This window comes from Tinamus guttatus, unplaced genomic scaffold, assembly GCF_059628265.1.
Source record: "Tinamus guttatus ecotype Peru unplaced genomic scaffold, ASM5962826v1 Tinamus_guttatus_pri_ptg000602l, whole genome shotgun sequence".
Classification (NCBI taxonomy): Eukaryota; Metazoa; Chordata; class Aves; order Tinamiformes; family Tinamidae; genus Tinamus; species Tinamus guttatus.
This window is the reverse complement of record NW_028289136.1, coordinates 7,397,100-7,410,664: the sequence shown is the minus strand read 5'-3', so window position 1 is coordinate 7,410,664 and position 13,565 is coordinate 7,397,100. Positions and strand designations below refer to the sequence as shown.

General features: G+C 63.2%; 2 protein-coding genes across 2 annotated transcripts; both read left to right on the top strand.

The window, feature by feature from the left end:
* Nucleotides 1–389: 389 nt before the first annotated feature.
* On the top strand, nucleotides 390–4,265 carry NEU3 (neuraminidase 3). The gene is made up of 3 exons (XM_088534921.1): nucleotides 390–609; nucleotides 2,904–3,551; nucleotides 3,930–4,265. The coding sequence occupies exons 1-3, from the start codon at nucleotides 400–402 to the stop codon at nucleotides 4,263–4,265; spliced, it is 1,194 nt and encodes a 397-aa protein (XP_088391047.1). The 5' UTR covers nucleotides 390–399.
* Nucleotides 4,266–6,909: 2,644 nt separating this feature from the next.
* P4HA3 (prolyl 4-hydroxylase subunit alpha 3) lies at nucleotides 6,910–12,793 on the top strand. The gene is made up of 12 exons (XM_088534935.1): nucleotides 6,910–7,097; nucleotides 7,189–7,331; nucleotides 8,206–8,417; nucleotides 9,423–9,572; nucleotides 9,722–9,773; nucleotides 9,848–10,158; nucleotides 10,637–10,701; nucleotides 10,774–10,933; nucleotides 11,765–11,827; nucleotides 12,348–12,416; nucleotides 12,496–12,592; nucleotides 12,663–12,793. The coding sequence occupies exons 1-12, from the start codon at nucleotides 6,910–6,912 to the stop codon at nucleotides 12,731–12,733; spliced, it is 1,581 nt and encodes a 526-aa protein (XP_088391061.1). The 3' UTR covers nucleotides 12,734–12,793.
* The last annotated feature ends 772 nt before the right edge of the window (nucleotides 12,794–13,565 follow it).

Here is a 13,565-nt window from a genome sequence, read left to right as displayed (position 1 = left end):
CCCAGGGTGTCCCCATTGCTGCTGCTGTCCCCAGCATGTGCCGGTCCCCATCCCGGGACCTGGTGTCCCTGTCCCCCATGGTGTCCCCATCCCCATTCCTGTCCCCCGGGTGTCCCCATTGCTGTTCCTGTCCACCAGGTACTCCTGTCCCCATCCTGGTACCCAGTGTCTCTGTCTCCATCCTTGTCTTCCAGGATGTCTGCAGTCCCTATCGTGGTCCCCAGGGCGTCCCCATGCCCAGTGTGTTCCCATCTCCATCCCTGTCTCTGAGGTGTCCCCATCCTGGTCCCCAGGGTGTCCCCATTGCTCTCCTGTCCCTAGGGTGCTCCGCTCCCCATCCTGGTATCCCTGTGACTTCCTGCCCATCGGGATTGGGCAGGTCAGGCTCCGGGGACGAGGATGATGCCGGAGGCCCCCGCGCCCCCCCACCGGGAGACGCTTTTCCAGCGGGACGCGGCCACGGGCGTCACGTTCCGCATCCCGGCGCTGCTCTACCTGCCGCACGCCGACACCTTCCTGGCGTTCGCCGAGAAGCGCGCGGGCGCCCGCGACGAGGACGCCCAGCACCTGGTGCTGCGCCGGGGCCGGCGCCGCGGCCGCACCGTGGAGGTAGCGCCCGCTTCCCGGCATTCCCGCATCCTGCGGGTGCCATTCCCATGGGCTGTGCGGCGGGGTTACCCCTTTGATCGCTGCCGGCATTTCTGTATTCCAGAGGTGTGATTCCCATGGGCTGGGTGGCAGTGTTCCCGTGGGCTGGTTGCACAATTCCTGCATCCTGGTAGTGGGATTCCAGTGGGCCAGGAGACACAATTCCCGTAGGCCGCTCTTGTGATTCCTGCATCGCAAGGATATGATTCCCATGGGTGGGAGATTCCCGTGGGCCATGGGTGTGATCCTTGCGGTCTGTGGCATGATTCCCATGATCCGGGTGGCGTGATTCCCACATCCTGCTGGTGTGGCTCACGCGGGAGGGCTGGCGTGATTCCTGCAGGCCGGGTGACCTGATTCCCGTGGGCCAGCAACGTAACGGGGGTGTGATTCCTATAGTCCTGGTGGTATGATTCCCACATCCCAGGGCAGGATTCCCGTGGGTCTGCAGCATAATTCCCACATCCCAGGGGTGTGGTTCTCCTGGTCCAGGTGCTGTGATTCCCATCGTCCATTAGGATGAATTCCTCATGCCAGAGGCAGGATTCCCATGGTCCAGGTGCTGTGATTCCCATCATCCATTAGGATGATTCCTGTATCCCAGGGGCAGGATTCCCATGGTCCAGATGGTGTAATTCCCATCGTTCATTAGGATGATTCCTGTATCCCAGGGGCAGGATTCCCATGGTCCAGGTGCTGTGATTCCCATCATCCATTAGGATGATTCCCACATCCCAGGGGCAGGATTCCTGTGGTCCAGATGGTGTAATTCCCGTTGCCCATTAGTATGATTCCCCCTTCCCAGGGGCAGGATTTCCATGGTTCAGGTGCTATGATTCCCATCATCCATTAGGATGATTCCCACATCCCAAGGGCAGGATTCCCATGGTCCAGGTGCTGTGATTCCCATTGTCCATTAGGATGATTCCCACATCCCAGGGGCAGGATTCCCATGCTCCAGATGGTGTAATTCCCATTGCCCATTAGGATGATTCCCATATCCTAGGGGCAGGATTCCCGTGGTCCAGGTGCTGTGATTCCCATCATCCATTAGGATGATTCCCACATCCCAGGGGCAGGATTCCCATGGTCCAGGTGCTGTGATTCCCACCATCCATTAGGATGATTCTCACATCCCAGAGGCAGGATTCCCATGGGTCCAGATGGTGTAATTCCCATCGTTCATTAGGATGATTCCTGTATCCCAGGGGCAGGATTCCCATGGTCCAGGTGCTGTGATTCCCATCATCCATTAGGATGATTCCCACATCCCAGGGGCAGGATTTCCATGGTCCAGGTGCTGTGATTCCCATCATCCATTAGGATGATTCCTGTATCCCAGGGGCAGGATTCCCATGGTCCAGGTGCTGTGATTCCCATCATCCATTAGGATGATTCCCACATCCCAGAGGCAGGATTCCCATGGGTCCAGGTGGTGTAATTCCCATCGTTCATTAGGATGATTCCTGTATCCCAGGGGCAGGATTCCCATGGTCCAGGTGCTGTGATTCCCATCATCCATTAGGATGATTCCCACATCCCAGAGGCAGGATTCCCATGGGTCCAGGTGGTGTAATTCCCATCGTTCATTAGGATGATTCCTGTATCCCAGGGGCAGGATTCCCATGGTCCAGGTGCTGTGATTCCCGTCATCCATTAGGATGATTCCCACATCTGAGGGGCAGGATTCCCATGCTCCAGATGGTGTAATTCCCATTGCCCATTAGGATGATTCCCACATCCCAGGGGCAGGATTCCCATGGTCCAGGTACTGTGATTCCCATCATCCATTAGGATGATTCCCACATCCCAGGGGCAGGATTCCCATGGTCCAGATGGTGTAATTCCCATCATCCATTAGGATGATTCCCACATCCCAGGGGCAGGATTCCCATGGTCCAGATGGTGTGATTCCCATTGCCCATTAGCATGATTCCTACATCCTAGGGGCAGGATTCCCATGGTCCAGATGGTGTAATTCCCGTCATCCATTAGGATGATTCCCACATCCCAGGGGCAGGATTCCCATGGTCCAGGTGCTGTGATTCCCATCATCCATTAGGATGATTCCCACATCTGAGGGGCAGGATTCCCATGGTCCACATGGTGTAATTCCCATTGCCCATTAGGATGATTCCCACCTCCCAGGGGCTGGATTCCCATGGTCCACCCGGCGCCATCCCCCCGCCGCAGGCCGCGCGGGCCCCACCATTCCCGCTTCCCGCTGATCCGCCCCCCTCTCCCTGCTCCCGCAGTGGGGCCCGCTGGAGGAGCTGCCGCAGCTGCGGCTGCCGGGGCACCGCGCCATGAACCCGTGCCCGGTGCTGGAGGCGGCCGGCGGCGCCGTCCTGCTGCTCTGCGTCTGCGTGCGCGGCCGCGTGTCGGAGCGGCGGCAGCTCCGGTGCGGCCGCAACGCCGCCCGCCTCTGCTGCGCCGCCAGCGCCGACGGCGGCCGCCGCTGGGCCCCGCTGCGCGACGTCACCGCGCAGGCCGCGGGCCGCGAGCTGCCCCGCTGGGCCACCTGCGCCGTGGGGCCGGGCCACGGCGTGCAGCTGGCGGGCGGGCGCCTCGCCGTGCCGGCCTACGCCTACCGCGTGCGCCGGCGCCTCTGCGGGCTGCCCTGCGGCACGCGCCCGCACGCGCTGCTGCTCTACAGCGACGACGGCGGCCGCAGCTGGAGCGCGGGCGCCGCCGTGGAGGGCGCCGGCACCGGCGAGTGCCAGGTGGCCGAGGTGGACGACGGCGACGGCGGCTCCGCGCTCTACCTCAGCGCGCGGCCGTGGCGGCGGCGGCGCCGCATGGCGGCACTCAGCCCGGACCAGGGGCTGCGGTTCGGACACGCGGTGCCCTGCGAGGGGCTCTGCGAGCCGCCCCATGGCTGCCAGGGCAGCGTGGTGAGCTTCGTCCCGGAGCGCGGGGACGAGGGCGGCCACGGGGACGATGGCAGCGATGCCAAGGCTAGCGATGCGTTTGCCAATGATGCCATCAACAACAAGGCTGTTGGTAGTGATGTTGTCACCAAAAGTGTCATCTCCAGCAAGGCCATCGCCAACGATGCCATCGCCAATGATGCCATCGCCAACAATGCCAAGGCCAACCATGACGAGGTCAACAACACCAAGGCCAGCGATGCTGTTGCCAGTGATGCCGTCACCAACAATGTCAAGGCCAACAACATCAAGGCCAACCCTGCCAACGCCACCGTTGCCGACAGTGCCAACATCAACGATGCCAAGGCCAAGGATGCCAAGGTGAATGATGACAACCCCAAAGCTGCCAAGGCCAACGATGCCAAGGTGAATGATGCCAAAGCCAACGATGCCAAGGCCAATGCAAACCCAGCCTCTTGGCTCCTCTTCTCCCACCCCACCGACCCGCATTGCCGGCGTGACCTGGGCGTCTACGTGAACCCGGCGCCGCTGTCCGGGGGCAGCTGGTGGCCGCCCTGGCTGCTCTACCAGGGCCCGTGCGGGTACTCGGACCTGGCCGTGTGCCCCGACGGCCTCTTCGGCTGCTTGTTCGAGTGCGGCGAGCGCAGCGGCTGCGAGGAAATCGCCTTCTGCCTCTTCAGCCAGCGCCAGCTCCTGGGCGCCCACGGCCGGCGCGGCGCCCGCTGAGCGCCCCAGGCGCTTCCAGGGGGTTTCCCTCCTCCTCCCTTTTTTCGGGAGTCTCCCGAGCTGGAATGACTCATGTCCCGGAGACGCTCCCGGGGCTGCGGTTGCCCCCGGGACTTTGCAGCTGGGTCCAGACGGGTGTTTTGTGGCGGAGGAAGAGCTGCCTGTGCCTGCAGACTGGAGCGGCCACCCCTGGGCGTTTCCCACGGTATTTTCAGCTCTTCTGACTAAAACCACTGACTTTTGCTGTTGGTTTCATAGAATCACAGAATGCTGAAGGTTGGAAGGGACCTCTCGAGGTCATCTAGTCCAACCCCCCTGCACACGCAGGGTCACCTAGAGCACGTTGCACAGGACTGCGTCCAAGCGGGCCTTGAAGATCTCCAGAGAAGGAGACTCCACAACCTCTCTGGGCAGCCTGTTCCAGTGCTCTGGCACCCTCACTGGCAAGAAATTTTTCCTTAAGTTCCTGTGGAATTTTTGGTGTTTCAGTTTCCGGCCGTTTCCTCTCATTCTGTCGGTGGCCACCAGTGAAAAGAGACCAGCACCATTCTCCTCACTGCCTCCCTTGAGGTACTTCTAGACACTGCTCAGGTCCCCTCTCAGCCTTCTCTTCTCCAGCTGAACAGGCCCAGCTCCCTCAGCCTCTCCTCATAGGGCAGATGTTCCAGGCCCCTGATCATCCTTGTTACCCCATCGTGTTCTTACTCCTGTTGCGCTCTTACCCTGTCATGCTCTTACCCCGTCATGCTCTTGCCCCATCATGTTCTTACCCCCATTGCGCTCTTACCTTGTCACGTTCTTACCCCCATCGTGTTCTTACCCCCGTCGAGCCCTCGCAGCCATCACGCTGTGACACCCACTGTGCCCTGACACCCACCACCACGTCTTGGCACCCACTGCGCCTGCACTCGTGGGTGCCTCGACCCCATCCACCAGCCCCACGCTGGGCTAGGCCGAGCCCTCGTGGTCCCTTCCCAAACTGTGTGCAGGAAGCCTGGGAGAAACCTGCTGCTGAGGAGCTCGTCCTGCTCTCGGTCCCCCCATTCCGAACTCATCCCTTTCCAGCCTGGGAAAGCTCCAGTCGGCCGGGAGCTCCCGGGAACCTTCGCGATTCCGGGGCTGCTGTGTCTGGCTCAGACCAAGGGGTGGCACTTGAGGACCACGGAGCGTCACGCAAAGGAGCTCAATGTTCCTGTGTCCTCGTCCACTGCAGCCAGCCTTGAGATCCCCCATGGTCCTGGGGCCTCCTGGCACCTCATCCATCCTGGTTTATCCTCTGGAGTCCATGAAGTCTCCGGGACAGCAATGGGAATGGGGCGGGATGGAATGGGGCGGCAGCATTGTGGGCTGCAGGAAAGAGATGGGAAGAGGATGAAGATGGGATGGGACAAGATAGGCTTGGATGGGAACATCACGGTGTGTGGGACAGGGATGGAGCGGGACAGGACGGATAGGACGGGAGCATCATGAGCTGCAGGGATGGGGACAGAACAGGATGGGAGCGTGGGGGGCTTCAGGATGGAGTGAGACAGGCCAGGATGGGATCATGGGGTCCAGGACAGGATGGGATGAGATGGGAGAGGACAGGAGCATCGGGGCCCTGGCAGAGACTGGGGACGGGACAGGACGGGCTCTGGGGAGGGCTGTGTGGGTTGGAGCTCGGCCAGGAGGAACCTGGGGCTGGAGGGGACAGGGGACAGAGAGAGGGGAAGGAAGGGAGGGAGAGGGGGGAAGGTGCCTCCTGTGGGTGCTGCTGGGCTGGGTGCAGGGCTGGATGCGGGTCTGGGTGCAGATGTGGGTTCTGGGTGCAGGTGCAGATACTGGTCTGGATGTGGGTGCAGATACGGGTGCAGATCTGGGTGCGGATAGGGGTGCAGGTCTGGGTGTGAGTGGAGTTATGGGTGCAGGTCTGGGTGCGGATGTGGGGTCTGGATGCAGTTATGGGTGTGGGTCTGGATGTGGGTGCAGGTCTGGGTCCAGGTGTGGGTCCAGGTGCCAGTCTGGATGTGGGTGTGGATCTGGATGTGGATGTGGGTGCAGGTCTGAGTCTGGGTGTGGGTCTGGGTGCAGGTTCAGGTGTGGGTCTGGGTGCAGGTTCAGGTGTGGGTCTGGGCGCAGGTTCGGGTGCAGGTCTGGATGTAAGTGCAGGTCTGGATGTGGATGCAGGTCTGGATGTGGGTGCAGATCTAGATCCGGGTGCTGGTCTGGGTGCAGGTTCAGGTGTGGGTCTGGATGTGGGTGCGGGTCTGGATGTGGGTGCGGGTCTGGGTGCAGGTCTGGGTGCAGGTCTGGATGTGGATGTAGGTCCGGGTGCAGGTCTGGGTCCAGGTGCGGGTCCGGCTGCGGCTGCAGGTCCAGGCGCGGCTGCACGCGTTGCCGCGTGGAGGCTCCGGCCCCGCGTCCGCCGCAGGACGGACCCATCCCGGGAGCAGCAGCTGGGACGTGGCCCCGTCCGGCCGCCCGCAGACACGTCCCCCCGAGCGCCCTCAATCAGCGCGCGGGGCCGCGGCGCGGGGCCAAGGGGGCCGGTGCCGGCTCCCCGCCAAGGGGGGGTCCCGCGCGGGAGGGCCGCCCCGTCCGTCCGCCCCGCGAGCGGCAGGGAGGAGCGCGGGGCCACGGGCGCCGTGTCCCCTCTGACGCCTCCATGCGGGTCCCGGCGCTGCCGCCGCTGCTGCTGCTGCTGCTGCTGCTGCCGGTGCCCGCGGCGCCCGCGGCCGAGACCTTCTCAGCCATGCGGAGCATCCGGCAGGCGCGCGGCGCCGAGGGCCGCCTGCTCGCGCTCCTCCTCGCCTACCTGCGGCGCGAGGGCCGCCGCCTGGGCCGCCTCGCCAGGTAGGGCGCGCGTGGGGGGACGCGTGGGTCCCGCCGCCCGTTCTGGGGCAGATCTGCAGGGTTTTGGGGTCTCTCCGCGCGCCCCTCGCAGGTTCTATGACAGGGTGCGGGCGCTGCACCGGGAGCCGCCCGCCTCGCTGGACAACCCCTTGCTGGCCTTCGGCCTCATCAAGCGCCTCCGCTCCGAGTGGCCCAACGTGGTCTACAGCGAGGGCGCCAGCGAGAGCACGCAGGGTATGGGGGACCCGGCTCGTGCGTGTTCCCCCGGCGGCCACCGAGCGCCCCCGGATGTCCCTGGAAGTGTCATCTCCAAGAGGAGCATGTGGGATGGGGAGTGACTGAGTATCCTGGGGTGTTCCTGGGGGTGTTGGCTCTAGAGGAGAATATGGGGTGGAGAGGGACCAAGTTCTCCAGGGTGAGCCTGGGGGTGTCACCTCCAAGAGGAGTATGTGGGATGGGGATGGACCAAGCACTTCATGGTGTCCCCAGAGGTGGCACCTCCAAGAGGAGCATGTGAGATGGAGAGAGACCAAGTGTCCTGGGGTGTCACCTCTAGAGGAGCATGTGGGATGGGGAGGGACTGTGTTCCCTGGCGTGTCACCTCTACAGGAGCATGTGGGATGGAGAGCAACCGAGTTCCCTGGGGTGTCCCTGGGGTGTCACCTCCAAGAGGAGCATGTGGGGTGGAGATGGACCGAGTGCCCTGGGGTGTCCCCAGAGGTGTCACCTCTAGAGGCGCATGTGGGATAGACAGGGACCAAGTGTTCCGGGGTGTCCCTGGGGGTGTCACCTCCAAGAGGAGCCTGTGGGATGGGGAGGGACCGAGTTCCCTGGGGTGTCCCTGGGGTGTCAGCTCTAGAGGAGCATGTGGGATGGAGAGCGACCAAGTGCCCTGGGGTGCCCCCGGGTTGTCACCTCCAAGAGGATCATGTGGGATGGAGAGGCGACCAAGTGTCCCGGGGTGTCCCTGGGGATGTCACCTCCAAGAGGAGCCTGTGGGATGGGGAGGGACTGCGTTCCCTGGGGTGTCACCTCCAAGAGGACCAGCTGGGATGGGGTGGTGGGGACGGTCCGGGAGGCCTCGCCGACGTCCCCGGTGCCATCGCAGAGCTCCAGGGGGGCTTCGAGGAGCTGCGTCCGGAGCTGCCGGGCCCGGAGGACCTGGCGGGGGCGGCGCGGGCGCTGCTGCGGCTGCAGGACGTCTACGCGCTCAGCGTGCGGGGCCTGGCCAAGGGCGTCTTCGAGGGCGCCCGCGGGCCCCTCTACCGGCCCGCGCGTCCCGTGGGCCTCTCTGCTGACGACTGCTTCCATGTGGGCAAGGTGAGGGCACCGGGAGGGTTGGAGCTTTCCAGGGCTGTCCCGTGTCCCCCTCACCCTGCCCTGAGGTCATTGCAGAGGCTGGAGTGAGTGTTGGAGAAGGGGATTCGGGGTGGGATGGGAGGGGGTGGCGTGGGGACAGGACAGAGTGGGGATGGGATGGGGACAGGATGGGATGGAACAGAAGGTGGGGATGGGATGGGATAGGGATAAGGATGGGTTGGGATGGAGCTGAAGGTGGGGATGGGATGGAGACGAATGTGGAGATGGGATGGGGACGAAGGTGGGGATGGGATGGGGATAAGGATGGGTTGGGATGGAGATGGGATGGGGATGGGATGGAGACGAATGTGGAGATGGGATGGGGACGAAGGTGGGGATGGGATGGGGATAAGGATGGGATGGGATGGGATGGGATGTGGATGGGATGAAGGTGAGGATGAAGATGGGGATGAGGATGGTTTGGGATGGGGATAGGATTGGGATGGAGATGGGATGGGGAAGGGATGGAGATGAAGGTGGGGATGGGATGGAGATGGAGATGGGATGTGGATGTGGATGGGATGAGGGTGTGAATGGATTGGGATGGAGATGGGATGGGGATGAAGGTGGGGATGAGAATGGGTTGGGATGGAGATGAAGGTGGAGATGGGGATGGGATAGACTGGGATGGAGATGGGGGTGGGGATGGGACAGGGTGGGAGGGGATGGAACGGGTGGCAAGTGGAGGGGGAATGGGACGAGCACTGGCCCAGGTTGCCCAAAGGGCTCGTGGAGTCTCCCCGCTTGGAGACATCCAAGGGCTGCAGCCCTGTGTGCGGGTGCCCCTGCTTGAGCCTGATCCGGACAAGAGGATCTCCAGGGGTCCCTGCCAACCACAACCCTCCTGTGGGGCTGTGGGATGGGTGATGGGATGAGGAGCGATTGGGTGGGATGGGATGGGGTGGAATGGGATGGGATAGGGTGGGATGGGCTGGGATGGGATGGAGGCCAGGCAGCGCCTCGCAGGTGGCCTACGACGCGGGCGAGCACCAGCGCTCCATCGCGTGGCTGGAGGAGGCCGTCGGCCTCTTCCGCCTCTCCCACGGGAACTGGAATGAGGAGGACGGGGCCAGCCTGGAGGACGCCCTGGACCACTTGGCCTTCTCCTACTTCATGGTACGTCCATGCCGCCTCCGTGGTTCCCACCGGCTGGAACTCGGCTTAATTTCCCGGGTTGTCCCCATCCCCACAGGGACAAAACCAGGGGCTCCCATGGGGGCCACAGCGGGAGGCTGCTCCGAGCTCCCCACATCTCCTCTTTACAGGTGGGCAACATCTCGCACGCCTTGAGCCTCTCCCGGGAGCTCCTGCGCTACGGTAGGGCCCCCCAATGGGGTGGGAGACCCGTGGTGGCCGCCCACGGCCACGTCCCCCACACCGCGTCCCCTCAGACCCCGGCAACGCCAGGGTGGCCAGGAACGTGGCGCAGTACGAGAAGCTGCTGGAGGAGCGGGGCCCCGCGGGGCCGCGGCACCGTCCCCGGGCGCGCGGCGCCTACGAGGAGCTCTGCCGCGGGGCTCGTGCGCCGCCACTGCCGCCACGGTCCGGCCTGCGCTGCACCTACCACACCAACGGCAGCCCCTGGCTGCTCCTGCAGCCGGCCAAGCGCGAGACGCTCGGGCTGCGGCCCTTCGTCGCGCTCTACCACGACTTCGTGAGCGACGCCGAGGCCGAGGCCATCAAGGCACTGGCGGGACCCCGGGTGAGTGGCCACTGCCACCATGGCCCCCTGAGGCACCCCAGAGTGACACAGTGGGGATCTGACCAACATGGACAAGTATCTGAGGGGAGAGTGTAGGGAGGACGGGGCCAAACTCTCCTGGGTGGTGGCCGGTGCCAGGACAAGGGGTGACGAGGCCAAGCTGAAGCCCAGGCAGCTCCATGTCCATGTGAGGAAGAACTTCCTTGGTGTGAGGGTGCCGGAGCCCTGGCACAGGCTGCCCAGAGAGGCTGTGGAGTCTCCTGCTCTGGAGATCTCCAACCCGCCTGGATGCGCCCGGGTGCCCCGTGCTCTGGGTGTCCCTGCTGGAGCAGGGGCTGCACTGGGGGATCCCCAGAGGGCCCTGCCAACCTCAACCATTCCAGAATTCTGGAATTCTGTGGAACCCGGGGGCCCTGCTTGATCTCCCCACCTCGGTGGCCCGTGCCGGGTCCCACTGAGCGTGGCTGTGTCCCCGCAGCTGCAGCGGTCTGTGGTGGCCTCAGGGGAGCAGCAGCAGAAGGCCGAGTACCGGATCAGCAAGAGGTAGGTGGCCCCGCGCGTGGGGGGCTCCCGGGGACGTCCCCGCGGCGGCGGCGCTGACGGCGGCGCCCGCAGCGCTTGGCTCAAGGACACTGCCGACCCGGCGGTGGCTGCGCTCGAGCGGCGCATCGCGGCCGTCACCGGCCTGGACGTGCGGGCGCCCTACGCCGAGTACCTGCAGGTCGTCAACTACGGGCTGGGCGGCCACTACGAGCCCCACTTCGACCACGCCACCGTAAGCAGCGCCATTGCGGGGACTCCTCGGGGAAGGCCTCGTCTGGGGGTCCCCGGGGTGCTCCTTGGGGTGGTCCCAACATGGACTCTGGGGTGGTCCATGGGTTGTCCCTTACGGCGGACCAGGAATGGCAGGGGGTGAGCGGCCAAGTGTTGGGATGGAAGATGGGTGGGTGGATGATAGATGGATGGATGGATGGAGAAAAGAAATAGGGAAAGGAAGAGGGAAAGAAAAGGAGAGAGAGAAGGAGAGGAAGGAAGAGGAGAAGGTGAAGTGAAGAACACGGAGAAGAGAAGGAGGCGGAGGAGGGCGAGGATGGGAGGAGGAGGATGAGAGGAGGAGGAGAAGGAGGAAGAGAAGGAACAAGAGGAAGAGATGGAGAGAAGAAGGAGAGGATGAAATGAGGAGGAGGAGGGGGAAAGGTGAGGAGAAGGTGAAGAGAATGAGAAGGTAAGAAAGAGAAGGAAGAGGAGGAGGAGGAAAAGGTGAAGAGGAGCACGAGAGGAGGAGAGAGAGAGGAGGGATGGGGAGGCAGGGAAGGAGGAATCTCAGCACAGTCCTAGTTCACTCCACCGTGTCCCTCAAAATCTTTTTCTGGGGAACATTTTTCAACCATGGTGAAATCTGGTTACAATCCACCAGATTTTTCTGGGGAAAAGAAGCAAGTGGAGAACAGCTCAGTTGGGGCCATTTTGGTTCCAAATCTTCACTTTGCACCCCAAAAAAAGGCATTGAGGCTGGAGTCGCTGCTGCGCACTGCTCCTCCCTGGGGTCTGCCCGCGGGCCGAGCGGCGCCGGCCCGGCCCTCACCCGCTCCTCTCTCTGGGGCAGTCCAGGAAGAGCCCCCTTTACAGGATGAACTCGGGCAACCGCATCGCCACGCTCATGGTCTACGTGAGTGCCCGCGGCTCCACGAGCTTGCAGCTGCGTGCTTGTCAGTAGGGTTCAGAGTGAACACGGCCTCCACAAGGATTTTTGCAGCTGCATGGTCCTCAGTAGGGTTCAGAGTGAATGCAGAGTGAATGCGGCCCGCACAAGGTTTTTTTGTAGCTTCATGGTCTTCAGTAGGGTTCAGAGTGAATGCAATCAGAGTGAATGTGGTCCACAAAAGGATTTTTGCAGCTCTGTGGTCCTCAGCAGGGTTCAGAGTGAACATGGTCTCCACAACTATTTTTGCAGCTGTGTGGTCCTCAGTAGGGTTCAGAGTGAACATGGTCCACATAAGGATTTTTGCAGCTGTGTGGTCATCAGTAGGGTTCAGAGTGAACGCAGTCAGCGTGAATGCAGTCTACACAAAGATTTTTTGCAGCTGCGTGGTCATCAGTAGGGTTCAGAGTGAACATGAAGAAAGAGCCCGGGGAGGGGAGGTCACGGGAGCCTTCAGCGAGGCCTCACGCCGTCCCCCCTTCTCCAGCTGAGCTCGGTGGAGGCCGGCGGCTCCACCGCCTTCATCCACGCCAACGTCAGCGTGCCCGTCGTGAAGGTGAGCGGGGCCCGAGCCCCGGAGCGGGACTCGAGGATGGGGTGCCCAAGGCCAAGGCCGGGACTCTCTTTTGGGGCAGAACGCGGCGCTTTTCTGGTGGAACCTGCGCAGAAGCGGCGAGGGCGACGGCGCCACCCTGCACGGCGCCTGCCCCGTGCTGGCCGGCGACAAGTGGGGTAAGGAGCGGGGACGGGCGCCGCGGGCCGTCCCCGCCGCCCCGGCCCACGCCGCTCCCCTTCCTTCCAGTGGCCAACAAGTGGATCCACGAGCACGGGCAGGAGTTCCGGCGGCCGTGCGGGCCCCGGCCCGAGGACTGAGCGGGGCCACGGAGCGACGGCCTCTACTTTGGGTGGAAATAAAGGCAAAAGGAGAGCAGAGGCTGGGAAAATGTTCTCGTGGTCTGATCAACTCCCCTCAGCCCCCGTTGCTCCTTCTCCCAGCCTCAGATAACCCAAATTTTTCAGCTCTTGGGGTTGGCAGGGGGTGAGGAATATGGTATTTCTATGGTCATCAGTCTGCTTCAGAGTTAACAGTGCTCCGAGCGGTACAGAGCTTCCCAAAGCTACAAAGGTCCCATCCCCCTGGCCAGAGCAAGGGGGGGTTAAACCCAGACCGGCTGTGGGGGTGGGGACACATTTATTACTTACAGCTGGGTTTTGGCCATATGGGAGCAAGGAGGCCTGGCTGGGAAATGCTGGAATTTCCCCCTCCCTCCTCTTCCTCCTCCTCCTGCCCCGAGGAAGGTCAGAGTTAGGGAGAGGGGGAGGAAGGAGCCGGGGCCGGCGGCTTTTCCACAACTGCTTTATTGGTGGGAGGCAGGAGGGAGAGGGACAGCGAGCGACATGCGAAGGGGGGACGAGGCTCCCGCGGGACGGAGGACGGACAGACGGACGCAGCCGGGATAACGGGAAGCAGGCGCTGCCGGTCACCCCGAGCCGGCACCGCAGGGCAGCCCTTCCCAGCCCTTATCCCAAGCCTGGATTTTGGGGAGCGCTTCACGCAGGGAAGGGCCGGTCCCTGCGTGAGACAGCGGAGAGGAGGGAAAAGCAGCAGCCGGAGAGACGGCAGCATCCGCAACCACGCGCCGGCGTGGCAGGAAAAAGGGATTTTTCCCAACGCTCCTGGCCACGGACTTTTCTCCCCAGCACC